The sequence below is a fragment of the Balaenoptera ricei genome, chromosome 20 (genome assembly GCF_028023285.1).
Source record: "Balaenoptera ricei isolate mBalRic1 chromosome 20, mBalRic1.hap2, whole genome shotgun sequence".
Lineage (NCBI taxonomy): Eukaryota > Metazoa > Chordata > Mammalia > Artiodactyla > Balaenopteridae > Balaenoptera > Balaenoptera ricei.
In genome coordinates, this window is record NC_082658.1 from 15,109,756 (window position 1) to 15,128,377 (window position 18,622).

At 40.2% G+C, this 18,622-nt stretch overlaps 1 protein-coding gene across 12 annotated transcripts in view; it reads left to right on the top strand.

The window, feature by feature from the left end:
- The first annotated feature begins 4,562 nt into the window (after positions 1 to 4,562).
- STRADA (STE20 related adaptor alpha) overlaps positions 4,563 to 18,622 on the top strand; it is a 31,008-nt gene continuing 16,948 nt past the window's right edge. For 5 of the 12 annotated variants that reach the window (XR_009499761.1, XM_059908984.1, XM_059908982.1 and 2 more), the window contains exons 1-4: positions 4,563 to 4,945; positions 12,923 to 13,002; positions 15,714 to 15,771; positions 17,999 to 18,027. Coding sequence is in view for 8 of the 12 variants with exons in the window: in XM_059908984.1 (XP_059764967.1) it covers positions 12,967 to 13,002; positions 15,714 to 15,771; positions 17,999 to 18,027 (123 nt within the window). In the remaining 4 variants the exon portion in view is untranslated. Of the gene's footprint in view, positions 4,946 to 12,922; positions 13,003 to 15,713; positions 15,772 to 17,998; positions 18,028 to 18,622 lie in introns of those variants that run through there. The other 7 variants (XM_059908985.1, XM_059908983.1, XM_059908986.1 and 4 more) reach the window with 7 other exon arrangements.

Consider the following 18,622-nt stretch of genomic DNA (forward strand, 5'->3'; position numbering starts at 1 on the left):
GGAAGCTTTTCACATGGGTTTTTCTCTAGGTTAATGCAGAAATGTATAAACTGGGAGATGCAAATGTAATTTTTTTAACAGTTCATGAAATTAAGTTATTAAAATAACAAAATTTAATTACCTTAATGCTATATAATTGTAGAATTAGCCTTGTTTTACAAACCTTTAATCTGCATTTTAGAAATCAAAGTTGGTATGCTTAGCTATCTTTTGATTGATAAAAGCTTTCTTAAAGTCCCACACATTTGGACCATGGCAGCTAATTTTGTAATTTAAGCATTCATATGAACTACCTATGGACATATATTAAACTAATTGACAAAAGTCTCAGAGTGCCGCCTTTACTTTTCTGGGGTTGCCCTACAAGAGTATAAGCCCATAGGAATGTTCTTCTTGTTCAATAAAAGTCAGCACTGAAGTGCTTTTCCCTCAAAAGAGTTAGCATTGACAGTAATCCTTTAGTTGTTACCAGTTTTTGGTGTTTTGTTTTGTTTTTCGGCTGTGCTGCACGGCTTGCGGGATCTTGGTTCCCCAACGAGGGATCAAACCTGCGCCCTCGGCAGTGAAAGCGTGCAGTCCTAACCACTGGACCACCAGGGAATTTCCACTAGTTATTTTAATTAATGTTTTATATTTTTAGAGCCCCATTATGTCATTGATGGGCTTCTCCCCAGAGTCCCCCACTAGAGTTGAGACACCCTTGTCTCTCCTGTGACTGAGAGGACAAAGAGAGGAGAATGTTGTTGACTGGCACACGTTGGAAAACCTGTCTTGTCCTCCAGTCTTGTCTGCATTGCCTGGGCACTTAGCAATACCACAGCAAGTGCTGGACTGGAAGATAGAGACTTGGCCTTTAGTGCCGGCAAAACCAGTTACTAATCCTTTGACTTTGGGCAGGTAACCTCTTTGAGTCTCTGTTCTGATCTTCCTTCTACAAAGTAAGGGAAGTAATTATTTTCTCTACCTACCTCAAATGTAGGTCAACACCAAGAGGTAATATATGTAAAATTCTCCTGTAAATGGTAGCACTTTAAAAAATGTATCATCTAGGCCTATTCTCCAAGTGGTGTATTTTTGCTTTATTCTGTTTTGCTTTTCTTTCTCTCAGTGGAAACCAAGCAGATCCTTTCAGAGTTCTCTAACTTTATCTGCAGAACTTGACAGGGTATTATTGGGGTGGGGGGGGATAGTTTACAATTCTGTTTCCTTAATAATAGAAACTTTCCTTGTCAGGTACCAGATGTGAAACTTTTCTTTAGATGGAACTTAGACCAAAGAAAAACATTAATTGGCACTCTCATTCCACCCATCCAATAGGAATTGGAAACGTGAAAATTACTTAGAGCAGTGTTGTACAAGGATCTAGTCGTTTTGGTGTGAGGGATGAAATACTGTACTTAATCACCCCAGATTCTCTTTCCTTACTGTTCCTGGCTCCATGAATTCAAATTCATGCTTTGAATTATTTGAAAGCGTGTAAGAGGGAGAAGACAGTTATACCCATAAGAGTGGCTTCTATTACACACTACTAAAACAATAGTGAAAAGTATTTTCTCAGTTTCTGGAGTTTGGTGATAGGCTAAAGATTTATTTGCATTTGGAAAAAAGTGTAATGTTTTTATCTTTGCACAAGTTGAATGCCATCTTCTCAGCTCTGTGAACTGAGAAGTAATACCAATTTCAGAAGAAGGTTTTTTGTTGTTGTTTTTTTCCCTGAAAGGGAGAACTTTGTGTCTATTACTTACTGCTCTTAATGGATATTATTAGGTTATATTTTCATCTTTTAAAATTAATTGTCCTCTTTAATTTCACCTATTTTGCCTTTCCAAATAGTGTAACTTTTATTTATGTAAAAGACACCCAGGCCTTTTAAAGTATTTAGTTCCATGGGAGTTATTTGGAGATCAGATAATATCATATACGCCTAGGTTATTTGTTGTAACAACTTTGCGTTCCTATCACATTTCCAACTTAAATGCTTAAATAGCTTTCTTTTGCCTCTTTTTCTTGCATGTTAACTGCATCACTTAGCAAGGTTGTAGCAAAGCTAGAATTGAAGCTAGTTTTCTGCTTCAGGAAAGAGCCCTGGGTTTGTGGGTAGGGACCCAGGTGCTGTCCTAGTGCTGTAACAAGTCTCTTTCCTTAGCTATAGGTGGGCATCATCTACTCTGCCCTTTCTAAAATGCCTTTTCAGAGGATATTAGATAACATGTATAAAGTGCTTTGACATATAAAATGCTCTATAAAATAGTCCTGCTCAACTTGTTAAACTACACATTGTAAGCATTTCTAGCTCTCACTTGAGTATTGTAGGCAATTAGTTTTACCTTTCTCACAGTTAATTTATGTGGTATCTTGAAGAGGGCAGTGCACTCCGGGTGCTCAGGGTTAAAAACAAAATAGCCAGGATCTTCAGTCCATCTCCATTCCTCTAGGCTTCAAGCAAGTTTCAGAAGGCTCCAGAAATCTTGGAGAGTCCCAGCCCTTATGATACATAAGTGAAAAGCAATAGGGAGTTTGTGCATCCCATGACTCAAGTCAAAAAGCAAAGCAAGGAGAAACTGAGTTTGTAAACTCTCAAAATTGACCTTTCATTACACCAGTTTTCTAATTAATCTGGATTTAGGAGGCCCTTTTGCAAGGAAATTTGCTCCTTGAAACAGAGTCTAGGCCAAAAGTTTCTCAAAATATCTTTTGTGGGCAGTCATGAAGATGGTGAGATCTTTTAGCCCCCTTGACCAACTGACATCCAGTTAGAAAATGACATAGCTACTGGGCTGGACATTAGAACAGATGAGAAGTACTTCCGTGTTTAAATTCCCCATTGTGGTGGCTGCATCAAGCCTGGCATCTTTCAGGCACTGACTCCTCTAGTACCCTTGATTCCAAAGACCACACGTGAAGAAGGTCTTTTCAAGAGAACATCACGGGGGACTTCCTTGGTGGCACAGTGGTTAAGAATCCACCTGCCAATGCAGGGGACGCGGGTCCAATCCCTAGTCCTGGAGGATCCCATATGCTGCGGAGCAACTAAGCTCCTGCACCACAACTACTGAGCCTGCTCTCTAGAGCCCGCGAGCCACAACTACTGAGCCCGCGAGCCACAACTGCTGAAGCCCACCTGCCTAGAGCCCGTGCTCCACAACAAAGAGAAGCCACCGCAATGAGAAGCCCAGGCACTGCAATGAAGAATTGCCCCCCCTCGCTGCGCACAGGAACGAAGACCCAACGCAGCCAAAAATAAATAAATAAAAATAAAGTTATGAAAAAAAACCACATTCAGTAATTTAAAAAAAAAACATTGCAGGGATTTTACTTCAATTTCTGCTACTATCTTGCTTTGTCAATTTACCGAGTTTGCTGCTGAGAGAAGTATCTTATTTGATGACAGAATAGTGAGGATACTGTTTTGGAATGTTAAAGCACTAGATAAGAGCAAAGTGATGTGTGCAAAATTCAGTGAGATCCTGAGATGCACCGGCAGAGTTCACATTCAGTTTTGGCATCAAATTTCCATCGGTCTCTGTTTGAATGGAGCGAACTTCTTCCCCGTCTTGGAAGTGAGACCAGTATAAATCCGTGTCAAGGGTCATAGCTGGGAAGGGCGAGTGTTCATTACTTGATGGCGTATATCCAGTTTTGGATCTAGCCCACCGCACCCCTGTGGGCGGAGTAAGTCACTGAAAAAAAAAAAAGTCTCGCAGAAGGAAGACTTGCTCCATCCCTTACTGCTTCATCCTTTCTCAAGCCCTGCATGCCTTGGCTTAGGCTAGCTTCCCCAGCAAGGCAAACCTGACAGGTTTCTGCAAACAGAACATGTCTCTCAGAGTTGTGGGTAGGGAAGGATCCAGGACCAAAAAGAGAGGGGGAAAAAAAAGATAGCTGAGATACTTTCCTCCTTTTACCTAAGGTGGCACAGAGAAAGGGTGGGATTCCCCTTTGTAGCTTGTCCGTCTTGTGCCCGAGAGGCCAAAGTGAGGGGCATTTGAGATATCTTCAAGGAAACTGCGAGACTGATTTTCCCACTGAAGTCCCACCACACGAAAGGAAAAAGAACTTTAAATAAGTACTCAAAGTAGCCAAGTCAGCAGCCAGTGTTGGTTTGTCTTATTCTAGTCCCCTTGACTCTTCATTACTGAAATCATCCCACTGCCTTCCCGCTTCGGGGATGGAGGCTCTGGAGAGCCCTTTTCGGACCCCGAAGACCACACCAACGACAAGCTAGGTCTTTGGCTTCCACACGCGGGGGGAAACAGGTCCCCTCCGTTGGAGACCGAATGCCCTCAGGTATGCGCAGCGCGTAATGAGGTAACTCAGCACTGGAGAACCGCTCTGTGAGAGGCCGCTGCTGAAGGCCCGCCGCACCAGACGAGACGCAGGAACCCGGCAGAGCTTCCCCACCTGCCGGGCCGAGCGGGCCGGGGCGGGCCGGGGCGGGCCGGGGCGGGCCTTCCTCTCCGCCACGGGGCGGGGCGGGGGCGGGGCGGGGCGGGGCGGGGGCGGGGCGGGGCGGTTCTCTACCAGCCCTCCCTGGGTCCCTCTACTGCGCATGGCACGTTGCGTACCTCCCTCCCAGCAACTGGCCTGGCGGCAACGCGGCCTTAAACCAAGGAGGCGGAGCTGAGATTGGGTCGGGATTGCTTGCTAACTCCAGGACCAGGTACCGGGCTGGCGGGGCCGCCTGGTGCGCTCCAGGAATCGGTCCCTCCTTGCCCTGACGCCGATACCATCTCCTCGGGGGCGGGCCTGCGGCAGAGCGGCCATCCTGAGCCCCACCTCGCCCTCTACGGGCCCCTTTTCACCCGAATTCTTGTCGATTCCCGCAACGAGGGGCTGCAGCCCGAGAGCAGAATAGGCTTGGGCCTGGCCCGGAGACACCGGAGCAGAGTTGCCGGGCGGAAGAGGCGAGCGCCTGCTGCCTCTCCTCTTCCCCTCTCATTTTCAGGTGGGAAACCTGGGGCCCAGGTGGCAGTTTGTTCTGATCTGGCAAAGAGGAGGCATATCCTAGGCTGCCCTCTCCCCGCATCCCCCACCTCATCCCCATCTCATCCCAGGCTGGATAGGCAGTGGGTCAAGCCCTCGTAAGGACAGAGATCAGGTACTCCCTGAATCAGCCTAAACAGAGCTTCTGATTGTCTTGTTTTCCAAAATGTTTAAGTGCCCACAGTAGATTGGGGTGGAGATGAGGGGCGGGGGTAGGGAAGTGAGCGAGAGGGAAGGGGTGTGGTTAAATAAAATTGTTCAAGTTTTCAGGAAATGGGGAACTAACTTCTCTGCCCAGCCTTCTGCTAAGATATCCTAGTATATTCTAACCTGACTTCTCCCAAAAGAGCAAAAGCCGTTCGAATTGATTCTTTTCTTATTGTAGTATCTGTTGGGGTAGAACCGTATTCCAATATGTATTTGTGGCATTAAAACAGTTTTTCATTGATTGATGGATACTTTTCTTTAGAGACCCCCCCCCCCAAGACTGTTTCTTGTCCCTGAGAGTTGAAAAAACCAAATCTTTTCTGATTTTCAAATCTCCTCAGGCCAGGAGCCTATTCAGCCATAAGTTAGTGCTGAACGGGTTAAATCTGTTGCCCTCCCCCCAACCCTTTAACTAGGTTTCTTAGAGGTATTGTGGCTCAAACGCAGTGTTTATAGTTGTATCGCAGACATGGAGGAAGTTTAGAAAACCAGTGACAAAAATAGGAAAAAAAGGAAAAATTAAATCAAAGTAAATGAATCTCCTTTCAATACCACTTGGCATCTGGTCAACCTCATTGTCAAATCAGGTGATGCTTTTTCAGTCATTATATCTTTGCACACACAGTCTTGACACTTCTCCCTAAGCTTCTCTGTTATCACTCATGGTTTCTAGAGCACAGGCTTTGGAACAGACCTAATCAGTCCTCCACCACTTGCCTGTGTAACTTTGTTTTTTTGTTTGTGTGTTTTTTATTTTTTGGCCATACCACACAGCGTGTGGTATCTTAGTTCCCCAGCCAGGGATCGAACCTGCAGTGGAAGTGTGGAATCTTAACCACTGGACCACCACGGAAGTCCCATGCCTGTGTAACTTTGGGCATTTAACCTCTCTGAGTCTTAATTTCCTGATCTGTAAAACGAGGATCTATAATACTTCTTGTGAGCTGATCTCCGTGAAGCGTTTGGCACAGATCCTGGCACATACTAAGTTCACATAAGTGTCTGCTGCTTTTATTATTTTTACCATTATTAATTTAACAGATACGGGAGTGCCAATATTAAGTGTTGGTCACAGTAGCCCCTGGGACTGCAACAGTGAATGAAATGCGTTCCCTGCCTTCACAGAGTCTCTATTCTAGTGGAGGAAACTGATAAATAGGCAGTTAAGAGAGTGGTAGGTATAAGCGTTGAATACAGAGGCCAGACATCTAACGTGGGTGGGGCGGTCAGGGAGGACTTCCTGTAGCACAGGACACCTGAGATGAGTAGTGAAGGACAGGTAAAAGTTAACAGATTGGGAGAGTGTTAGTGGTCCACAAGGGGAAGCAGGATCGTTAAAGTTTTCCCTTTGGGTTCCATTTCCTACCTGCCTTTCAAGCTCCATGTCCTAAATATGGACCTATCCCAAGGCTTACTTCCCAGCTTTCTGCTTTTCTCTCACCATTTTCTTCTTTAGTGAATTTTTGTCGCTCATATAGCTTTAGCTGCTAACTTTCAAGTCCACATAGCCATTTCTAACCCCTCTTTTAAGCATCAGTCTTTTCAGTACTTCTCTAACTGAATGCTATTTCTACTTGGGATATATAACTGTTTTCTCAACCTCAGTATGACCTAAAAACTCAAACTCATCTTTCCACCAAAACTTCCATCTCTGAGCTTTCCCATTTTGTCTTTGACACGCTACTCTTTTCCCAGTTACTTGGGCACAAAAAAAAAAAAAGTCGGAGTCATCAGAGTTGTTCACAGTTAGAATGGGTTCCCTGATTAGGTAGTGAGTCTCTGGCATGAGAAGTTTTCAAGCAGAGACTAGATAACCTTATATTCAGGAGTTTTTAAAAGCGGTTCTTCCAAAGGGTGGAGGATAGGCTCGATGACTTATGGTGTCCTTACTAACTAAATTTTTTTATTTTTCCTTCTCCCTATCCATCTATTTCTTAATATTCCCTCTGCCACAGGGTCTTATCACCACAGATGTGGTCCAGTATAATTGTATTCTAACTGGCACTCCTTTTCTGGGTTATTTTCACCTCCCCCTCTCCCATCCCTTTGCAGATTAATATTCCTTAGAATGTTCCTTAGAACAAGGCTTCTCAAATGTCAATATGATGGTCCACAGATCAGCAGCATTACCATCATATGGGAGCTTGTTAGAACTACCAGGCCCCGCTTCAGACCTTCTGAATCAAAATCTGCATTTTAACAAGATCCTCAAGTGATGTACATGCACAGTAAAGTTTGAGAGACACTACCGTAGACCACTGTTTTGTGTTTGTCACCTTTCTGTTCAAAACCTACAGTGGCTTCCTACTGCCCGCTGAATAAAATCCGTGCTCTGGCATGCACTTAAGGCCTGTTAATTGTTCTCATATGTGTGGAGTTCTGCTTCTGTAACCGCCCTCACATTAATTGGAGAGTATATGCAAAGTGCTGAAATACTGCTCGGCACATTTGGTCAGTCCTTCAGTATTACTGAGTGCCTACTCTGTGCTAGGCGCTATTCTAGAAACCAGGAGATACACCTGTGGATATGTAAGCACTAAATAATCAGCAGCTAATACTATTGTATGCTTGGAATTCCCATTTTCTTTAAGTCCTGTTTGACATTCAAGCCCCACCTCTTCAATGAAACTATCCAGGTCCACCTAGCTAACTGTAATCTTTCCCTTTGCTGAACTTCATAAAGTGTTGCCCATTTCTACTTCTGCATTCCCCAGACCTGCTGAATTAAAATTTTTGGAGGTGGGAGTTTGGGCGGGCATCCGTAGATTTTTCTAACAACACAAATTAATTTGAAACACATCCTGGTTTGGGAACCAGTGGTTCAGATCATTCGCGAAGCTGTTGAAGTGGCAGCCTAGAACCAGTTCTTGGGTCTCTCCAGTTGGGCAGTTATATTTGTTTATACAGTGTTTTGGAATTGACTTTATTTCTGTTTCCAGTGTTTTTTCCAGAGCATAGATAATTCCTTCTGAGGATAAAAATCATCTCTTTATCTACATTAATACTCTCTTTTCTTTCTGTTGTAGACTACAGATGGATATGGATGTTATTTTCTCTTAAATTTCTTTGGCATGATGCTTTGTGTTTAATGTTATTAGACAATGTGCATTCTAATAATCTTTTTTTTCCAAATTCAATCTATATTTTTACTATTTCATGGCAGGATAAATGATTCTCAACATGGTGGGGTGGGGGCTTCTATAAGATCAGGGTTGGGGTGAGAATAAATGCAATTTGGTAAAAATCTATAGATGATTTTGAAAGGTCTCCTCACTCCCCTGGATTGAAAACCATTGCTTTGATTTCTCTGAAGCAGTTCTAAGGATTTTTAGATTCTGTGTACCACACTAAGTCCCCACCCCCATTGCTGTACCACTGCCACAACCCCTCACAACCCTAGCCCCCCCTTAAAAAAAAGAAGGGAAATGTGGCAGGGTTTTTTCTAGATTCTTCAAAAGCATTTCTGAGTATTTATTTTAGTCATTTTACTTTTAAAATCAACTTTATTCAGATGTAATTCACCTATAACAAAATACACTTTTTTTGTTTTTTTTGGTTTTTTTGGCTGCGCTGGGTCTTTGTTGTGGCGTGCAGGCTTCTCTAGTTGCGGCCCACAGGCTCTAGAGCATGCGGGCTCAGTAGTTGCAGTGTGCGGGCTTAATTGCGGTATGTGGGATCCTAGTTCCCTGACCAGGGATCGACGGGCCCCCTGCATTGGGAGCGCAGAGTCTTAACCACTGGACCACCAAGGAAGTCTCAGATACGCCTGTATTAAGTGTACAGTTTGTTGAGTTTTGACAGATACACTCACATAACCACCATGCAATAAAGATACAGAACTTTTCCATCACCCTGAAAAGTTCTCATGTGTCTCTTTGAAGTTGGTCCCTCATCTCACTGTTGGTCCCAGGCAAGCAAGATCTGCTTTCTGGGACTTCCCTGGTGGCTCAGAGTTTAAGAATCCACCTGCCAGTGCAGGGGACATGGGTTCAATCCCTGGTCTAGGAAGATCCCACATGCCATGGAGCAACTAAGCCTGTGTGCCACAACTACTGAGCCTGTGCTCTAGAACCCGCGAGCCAAAACTACTGAGCCCATGTGCCACAACTACTGAAGGCTGCGTGCCTAGAGCCCGTGCTCTGCAACAAGAGAAGCCACCGCAATGAGAAGCCCGTGCACCGCAACGAAGAGTAGCCCCGCTCGCCACAGCTAGAGAAAGCCTGTGTGCAGCAACGAAGACCCAACGCAGCCAAAAATAATAAATAAAATAAATAACTTTATAAAAAAAAAAGATCTGCTTTCTGTTGTATTTTTACTTTTTCTAGAATTTCATGTAAATGGAAACAGTATGTAGATCTGTGTCTGACTTCTTTCACTTAACATGAAATTGTTGCCTATATCGGTAGTTTGTTCCTTTTTATTGCTGAGTAGTATTACATTGGTGTATGTACCACATTTTTAAAATCCATTTACCAGTTGGTAGATGTTTTGATTGTTTCCAGTTTGGGGCTCTTGTGAATAATGCTTTTACGAGCATTCATGTACGAGTTTATGAGAAAATATGTTTTCATTTCTCTTGAGTAGATTACCTAGGAGCAGAATTATTGGGTCATAAGAAGCTGCTAAACCATTTTCCAGCGTGGCCATATGTGTTTGCATTCCCACCAGCAACGTATGGGAGTTCCAGTTGGTTGATATCAACACTTGGTATTGTCAGTCTTTATGTTTAGCCATTTTGGTGGGTGTTTAGTGGTATCTCATTGTTGGTTTATGTACATTTCCCTGATGACAAGTGATGTTGAACATCATTTCATGTGCTTAGTGGCCACTCATATATCTTCTGTTCAGATCTGTTGCCCATTGTTTAAGCTGAGTTGTCTTATTATTGAGTATAGAAATTCTTTATATATTCTGTATATAAAGTCCTTTGTAGACACACACACTCACACACATATACATGCACACACAATATGTTTTCTCCTAATCTTTTCATTTTCTTAGTGGTGTCTTTCAAAGGCAGACATTTTTAACTTTGATAAAGATCAATTTATCATATTTTTGTTTTATATTTCATGCTCTTGATGTTCTTTTTTTGAATCTCTACTTACCCCAAGATCATGAAGATTTTCTCCTCTGTTTTCTTTAGTAGTTTTAACTTTCTCTTTAGTTCTATGATCCATTTCAAGTTAATTTTTGTGTACGATGTAAGGTAAGGGTCAATGTTCATTTTTTCTAAATAGATATCAAGTTGTATCCAGACTATCTTTCCCCATGAAATTACTTTGGCCATTCTTTTGAAAATTAATTGACCATATATGCATGGGTCTATTTCTGGATTCTCTGTTCTATTCCACTGATCCATTTGTCTATCCTTAGACCGAAGTACACTGTCTTGATTACTATAGCAATAAAGTAAGTCTGGAAGTCAGGTAATGTAAGTCATAACTTTCCTTTTCAAAACTGTTTTGGCTATTTTAGGTCTCTTGTATTTCCATGTAAACCTTAGACTCAGCTTATCAATTTCTTTTAAGAGTTTGCTGGAATTTTGATTAGCATTGCACTGAATCCGTAGATCAGTTTGGAGAGAATTAACATCTTAATGATAAAGAGTCTTCCAATCTATGAACATGGTGCACACCTCTTATCTAGATCATCTTTAATCCCTCTTATCAGTGTTTTATAATTTTAAACGTACAGGTCTTATCCATAATTTATTAAAATATTCCTAATTATTTTATGGTTTTGTAGGTATTATTGATGGTATTGTTTTTTAAATTTCATTTTCTACTTTGTCATTGCTAGTATATAGAAATACAATTGCATTTTATAATTGACCTTCTTTCTAAATTCATTTTAAGTATAATGATTTTTTTATAGAATACTTACAGTTTTCTATGTATACAATCATGTCTACATAGAAAATCATAAAGAATTTTACATCTTTTCCAATCTATATGCCTTTTATTTCTTCTTGCCTTTTTGCATTGGCCAAGACCACTAGTACAATGATGAATAGCAGTGGTAAGAACATTCTTGCTTTCCTTCTGTCCTTAGAAGAAACTCATTCATTCTTTTTACTGTTAATAGATGTTAGCTATAATTTTTGAATTTAATTTTATTTATTTTTTTATACAGCAGGTTCTTATTAGTCATCAATTTTATACACATCAGTGTATACATGTCAATCCCAATCGCCCAATTCAGCACACCACCATCCCCACCCCCCAAAACTTTTTATACATATCTTTTAGCAAGTTGACTTGGTAAATTCTATTTCTATTCTATTCCTAGTTGACTATTCCTAATTGACTAAGAGTTTCTTTTTTTTTAAACTTGTGGGTTAGTGTTGAATTTCGTTAGATGCTTTTTCTCCATCTATTGAAATAATTTTATTTTTACTTGCTTACTCAGTTAATAAGGTAAAATGACATCAATTCATTTTTTAAAATTCCTTAAAATTGGTTGTTCTTTATTTGCAAACAACTTCAAACAAAGACAGTTTTGTGTACATTAATTCATTTTTAAATGTTAAAACAATCTTTTATTCCTGAAGTAAACCCCACTCGGTCATGATGTATTACGCTTTTAGCCATTCTAGATATAAATTCTTAACTATAAATAGCAAACATAAAATAAGATCAGGATGATATGAAAAAAGATACATTTGAGAAATGGCAAAAGCTCTTGGAAATGGGTAACAAAAATGTAAAACTTAGTAGAAAGGTTGGAAAATAAAGTTTGAAGAAGTCTCCTAGAAAGCAGAGAGTTGTAAAGTATGAGTGAAATAAATACAAAATTGAGGGCTAATTCTAGAAGTACACCTTTAACTATTAGAGTTTCTGTTCCTATTTCTTGTCAAAGAAATAATATTCCCCAGAATTGGAAGCCCCAAATCTCCACACTATAAAGGCTGACCAAGTGCAACTGACTAAGCAGCTCACCCAGATTGCAGCAGGCTGGAGGGCCTCTGGAAGTACGTCTCCAGGGGAAAATTGGAATGGATGAGTTTGAGTGTATGGAAAAACACACTGATGAGACTAATAGCAGAAATGTTGAAGTATTTGGAAAAGTTAATAGCTACATGGAAAAACAAGCAAGTGAAAAAATGAGGCAATTATTAACTCTAGGGGGAAGAAATGAGTGTATGGGAAAGAAGACGTGGTCATCTCTATTTGCCTCAGCGAAGAACCATGTTTGCATAGTCCTAGTAATGTAAATTTGGACTATTAACCAAAATTTATGTCAGAACTATGTTGGGAGAATGAAGGCAGGAATGTAGGGTGCCGGAAGTCGATGTAGGAGAGCTTAGTCTTCACCTACCGTGGTAGGAAGTTAGTAGATAAATGTCTAAAGTGGATAAGTCATGACATATAAACAGCATTTAAGAATGATGATAAAAAGGAGGATAAACAGACAAAAGAATTGAAGGTAATTGCTTCTGCAGAGGGGTCAGTGGAGGGTTGGGTCACAAGAAATTTAAAAATTAATTTAAACAAAAAATCCCTATAAAAAACTTCTCTTACAGATATTACAGTATTTCAGAATGTATTTGGCCAAAGTACATCCAGGTTTATTGTCACTGAAAGTTTCTCTAAACAAATCTTTGGAATCTAGAAATTTGTAGGTCTAGCACAGTGCTTTGAATGGTAGACTCATAGTAAGTTTTTGTTAATCAACAAATATTTCTATAAAAGCAGATTTGACTAACAGCCTGTGTCTATTTTCCTTTTAGGTTTAAATTTTTGAAATTGAAGTAGGTCTACACGTTAGGAACTCATGTCTTTTCTTGTAAGTAAACCAGAGCGAATTAGGGTGAGTGCTTCTCTTCTTCTGGCTTTACTATTTTTTATTTTCTGAAAAGCAGTGTGTTTGGCAGATATTGTAGGAGGTTTTGGGTTTTTTTTTAATGTGGTGTTCAGAATCATACAGAAGTGAGGAATGTAGAAAGTAAAGCAGCTATTGCAGCCTCCACTCCTAAGAAAAGAACTTGCAGGGACTTCCCTGGTGACGCATTGGTTAAGAATCTGCCTGCGAATGTAGGGGACACGGGTTTGAGCCCTGGCAGGAAGATCCCATGTGCCGCGGAGCAACTAAGCCCATGCGCCGCAACTACAGAGCCTGTGTGCCACAACTACTGAAGCCCGTGCGCCTCGAGCCCGTGCTCCGCAACATGAGAAGCCACCACAGTGAGAAGCCCGTGCACGGCAACGAAGAGTAGCCCCCACTCGCCACAACTAGAAGAAGCCTGCGTGCAGCAGTGAAGACCCAACGCAGCCAAAAATAAATAATAAAAAAAAAAAAAAAAAAAAAGAAACGAATTTGCAGAGGCTGACCAGAGACATAGAATATACCCACCAGCTTGTCTGATAGAGAAGAAGCAAGGTGGCTTATTTTATGATTATCAGTCATTCAACATTAAATGAGTTGCTGGCCCTTTTCAGCGTAGATGTGTACCCACTAATGATCTGCCTGTTTCCTACGTGTTTTCAGTGAGTTTGTGTGTTTTAAAAATCAACATCGGACTTCCCTGGTGGCTTAGTGGTGGGGAGTCCGCCTGCCAGTGCAGGGGACACGGGTTCGAGTCCTGGTCCAGGAAGATCCCACATGCCGCAGAGCAACTAAGCCTGTGCGCCACAACTACTGAGCCTGTGCTCTGGAGCCCGTGAGCCACAACTACGGAGCCCGCATGCCACAACTACTGAGCCTGCACTCTAGAGCCCGTGAGCCACAACTACTGAGCCCATGAGCCACAACTACTGAGCCCACATGCCACAACTACTGAGCCTGCACTCTAGAGCCCGCGAGCCACAACTATTGAGCCTGTGTGCCACAACTACTGAAGCCCGTGTGCCTAGAGCCTGTGCTCCGCAAAAAGAGAAGCCACTGCAATGAGAAGCCCACGCACCACAACGAAGAGTAGCCCCTGTTCACTGCAACTAGAGAAAGCCTGTGTGCAGCAACAAAGACCCAACGCAGCCGAAAATAAATTAATTAATTAATTAAAAAAAAATCAGCATCAGATTGTAATCATTGGAAAACTTTTTTGAACCCGGGCCCTTGGCAGTGAAGGCACAGAGTCCTAACCACTGGACCACCAGGGAACTCCCATCATAGGTTTTAATTGAAGGCTTTTTGAAAAATTTTATTACACCTGAGAACCTCACTAGCTAAAATGACCTCAAGAACAAATACTGGGTTTAGCTTCTTTACAAGCTTCCTAAATGATTTCCTAAAAGACTGTCTTGTTTATTATCAAGTACTTAATTTCTAACTGCTGTAGTAATTATTTTAAAATTCTGTAACACTGTATGTGTACTATGAGACATTGGGAATATACCACTTTCTTTTTTTTTTCTTTTTTTTCTCTTTTGGCCACACAGCTTGTGGGATCTCAGTTCCCCCAACCAGGGACTGAACCCGGGCCACAGCAGTGAAAGCCTGGAATCCTAACCACTAGGCCACCAGGGAACTCCCTTAATATACCACTTTCTTTAAATATTAAGGTGTAAATTATACTTTGTGTTCCAGTGAATATAAATTTTTTATATCAATTTTTTTTAATTTACAGTGTTCTTTTTTTAATTTGGAAAAAATTGATATAGAGAATGATGTTACAGTTTCAATTCATAGTCCATATTATACAACTTATTTCTGAATGTTCCTTAATCTTCCTTTTTCTTATGTTTATGCGGTAAGAATAATTTATATTGGAAAGAGTAAACCTCGCTATTAATTAAGAGAAGCAAAACAGAATCCCTCCTTAGCCTGAATTCTACCCAGTGGAAAGAATACCCCTAAGCCAAGGTTTAATACCAGCCCTTGAGTGAAATATAACCTTGATCCCATTGCTTTTATGTATGAGCTTCTTTTCTATTTCAACCTAACCTGATTCAGGTGAAACCAGACCGCTGATCAGTATGATGGAAATCCAATACTTGTTTGAAATAGTCCAGTAAAGTGAACCATAGATTAGTCATGCTAGTTTGGTCCTGTAAACTTGGTAGAAAATGTAAATGTTGGTGATGTCTTTAGAAATCCTAGTGGATGAAAGAATATGCAGTTTGCTATTTCCTTTTACAAACTAATAGAGGTTTGTGAAAAACTGTTTCATCCCTATTTTCTGTGTGTGAATTCCAGTATTTTTCAAATTGGCATTAATGATCCAAAGCATCTGTAATAGACAGTCATGGAATGAGTAAGATGGAACCAAAAGGCAGTTTTATATATAGGAAGGACAAAAGCATTCTTCATTATTAGGGCCAGTACTACTTGTTTCTCATCTGTCAGATTTAAGAATTTGTCATCAAATTAGGCAAAGAAGAATACAGAAAGGAATTAATCTATTGTTTGCAGTTGATTTAAATCCAAGATTCTTTTCAAAACTTTTCCATAGAAATGTAGCTTAACTGTACTGCATGATTCGCTTTTTGTAGTTGTCTTTTTGTCTGTCTATCTAATGGCTGATAGCTAATTTTTTGTGGCTTGGAAGAAATACTAATTCTCTTTGGGGTTTTCCTCTTTAGCGGTGGGTCTCGGAAAAGTTCATTGTTGAGGGCTTAAGAGATTTGGAACTATTTGGAGGTAAGTACAGTATGGCATTTAGCCATCACTTCAGGATAAATATCGCTGCCTTTTTTGTTGATTAAATCAATTTTCTAGAAATTAGCAATTTAAGGGCAAGTTGTTATATTTGTTTGGCTACAGCTGTTATATTTACTTGGCTCCTTTTTGAATCCATGCTTTCTCCAAAATTTGAGGACTAATCTGGCAGTTGTCCTTGGCCTGTCTTGATTGTTAGAAAGCCAGTATTTACTTAAAAGCACACGTGTTTCTTCTAAGTATTTGTCTATGAAATACATATTCTTAAAGGAAAAGAAGTAGGTATTTAAAAGTCTCTAGCCTTGAAGATTTAAAAAATAAAATTATAGTCAGGACAAAGGTAGCAGTGATATAAAAGTCATGGTTTTCTGATCAATCTAGTTGACTCATCTTTTCATGAGACTTAGAGACTAGAGAAAAAAAAATCTGTCAGGACAAAAATACTAACTTCCTGTTGTAAAATCTAGATGTTGATTCAGAAGTAAAGTAGGTTTGCAATTTTGAGGTTTAACAAATCCAGGCACTCCCCTTTGGCTATTTTCCAGTTGAGCTGTTTTGGGAACTGTGATCTTAAGGCAAGGAAAATTCTTTTTCTATAAAAATAATAGTAGTAAAGCCCCTTTCTTTTTATCTATACACCATGATACTCTCTTCAGCTCCTATAGCTAAAGAAATGGGTTATCAGATAGAGTATGTTGGTTCACTGATCCAAACTACCTCGAGAGCCTTGAGTAATTGAAAACTCAAACTTGTTAGTTACTAGGTGGCACCTATTAATTTATTTTCCCTACTGCCACTCAAAGAACTTCGGGAGTTGAATTATTCATGAACTTTGTCAAAGGGTTTTATAGAAGACAAATGAGAGTTTAGAAAAATGATGAGTTATTTTTGTTTTGGTTATAAAGAATAAAAATAATCTGCACAGTAAAGGAAAGGCTAATGGAACAAAAATACTATGTTCTGGTGCTGTTCTCATTTTTTTCCCCATCATTAATGGGAATACAGTGGTTTAAAAGTAAACATTGGCATTGATGGAAAATTGAGTTGAAAGTCCAGTTTACATTAATTAGCTAAAAATATTCCAGTTATGTGAATTAGATGAATGGATTTTGGTTTCAGTGTCTTGAGTGTAGGATCTCTGGATGTCTTTTGATAATTCCCTTGTCTCTGATCTGAGGAGGATGAAGAGATTGTTCTGTATATTGTTTACAACTTAATGAAGCGTATGTTACCAAGGTGATACAGCTTGGAATTTGCCTTCTGCTCTAAGGAGCCTTGGTTTGATTTCCTTTTACCTATTCACCTGGCTTCTTATCTTTGACTTGTAAGAAGCCCCTCTTAAGCAACCGCTCCTGCCATTTGTATACCAGAAAACTGATGTCCATGGCACACACACACAAATCTTATTTTGATAAATTGAGGCTAATTTACTCTGCACCCAATATCTAGCAATATAATTTAAGATATTTGGAGATGTGTAATCATTCCAATACTCTACAGTTAAAATCTTTACTTTGATCACTTTTCAGAACAGAGAAAATAAAAAGCACAGATACAGAATTTGTCTTATTTTGGAGCAGAAAGTCATTTAAGTTGTCCTTTGCTTTATTCATATTCATCAGGAGTAGCAGAGGGCCAAAAAGCCCTTGCTTTATTTTCATTTAGAATAGAACGTATCTGACTGGAGAATCAAATTGGGTAATGGTCCCACAAACACATGTTACTGTATTAAAACTTTTTTGTCTTTTTTATGGCAAACCTGTTATCTAGTCCCTGAACTCCCTGGGAAATAGCCAACCATGTATATAATTTTATAACGAATTTTTTGTTCACAGTATAAGACTCTGAAACTAGCCTATTGAAAGTAACATTGTGTGCTGATGGAAAGTAATTGTATGACCAGAACTATAGCAGTTGAGTTGTACTCAGTAAAGAATACCCGTAGAATAAGAGCCTTGCCAAGTTTTGAAGAGCCATAGATTCATGTTTAAAACTCCATCTATCTGCAGCATTTTTACTGTGGATCTCTGGGTGTGTGTGTGTGTGTGTGTGTGTGTTTATATGTAGCACTGCAGGCACTTTTTGCTGTAATGATTCTTAAGTGGTTTCCATGAATAAATGCAGTCCTAAGTGCAGTAATTGCTGTTCTGAATGTGGATGTGTCTTCTTCCAAAACCCAAAATGCTGACACTCAATCTCTCCACTCCAGAGCAGCTTCCGGGTGACACTCGGAGAAAAGTAAGTGATTTTCCAGGCTCTAGTACTGTGGCTTGTTGCATGGAGGTGACTTGTGGAATGTTGTATGTTTTTTTGGTTGGCTTATCATTTTATGTTTCTGCTCATCTGTCATTGAGTTTTATACGTGGTATAATTCTTCTACTTGTGGGGACTTAGGTTTCACCCTAGAGAGATTCTGATGTGTACTTTGAAAACTGAAAAACTCTCAGGCACTTTTTCTCTCTCCTCCCCTTTGTAGCCCTACCATTCACCTGCCACCCCCTCCAAAAACTAAAAGGGACAGTTTCAACACTGACATGTGGTTATCTTTCAGTGGCTAGTAGTACTAGATTTCCCATCCTTAGTCTAGATTTCAGTCCACAGAGATAATATAGATCTCTGTCTAGATTATAAGGCAGGACGTCAAATCTAGTTTAAAAACAAAACCCCAGGTTTTAAAGTACAAAACAGAAAATGTATTTTTTTTTGGCAGAAGTTTCAAGACTCTTGCCCTGCTTCTTACTCTTCTAGTTTATTTTACCAGTGGAAATAACAGCAGCGTACCAAGCTGCTTTTATTTTTTTTAATTTGTTTATTTATTTTTTAATTTTTGGCT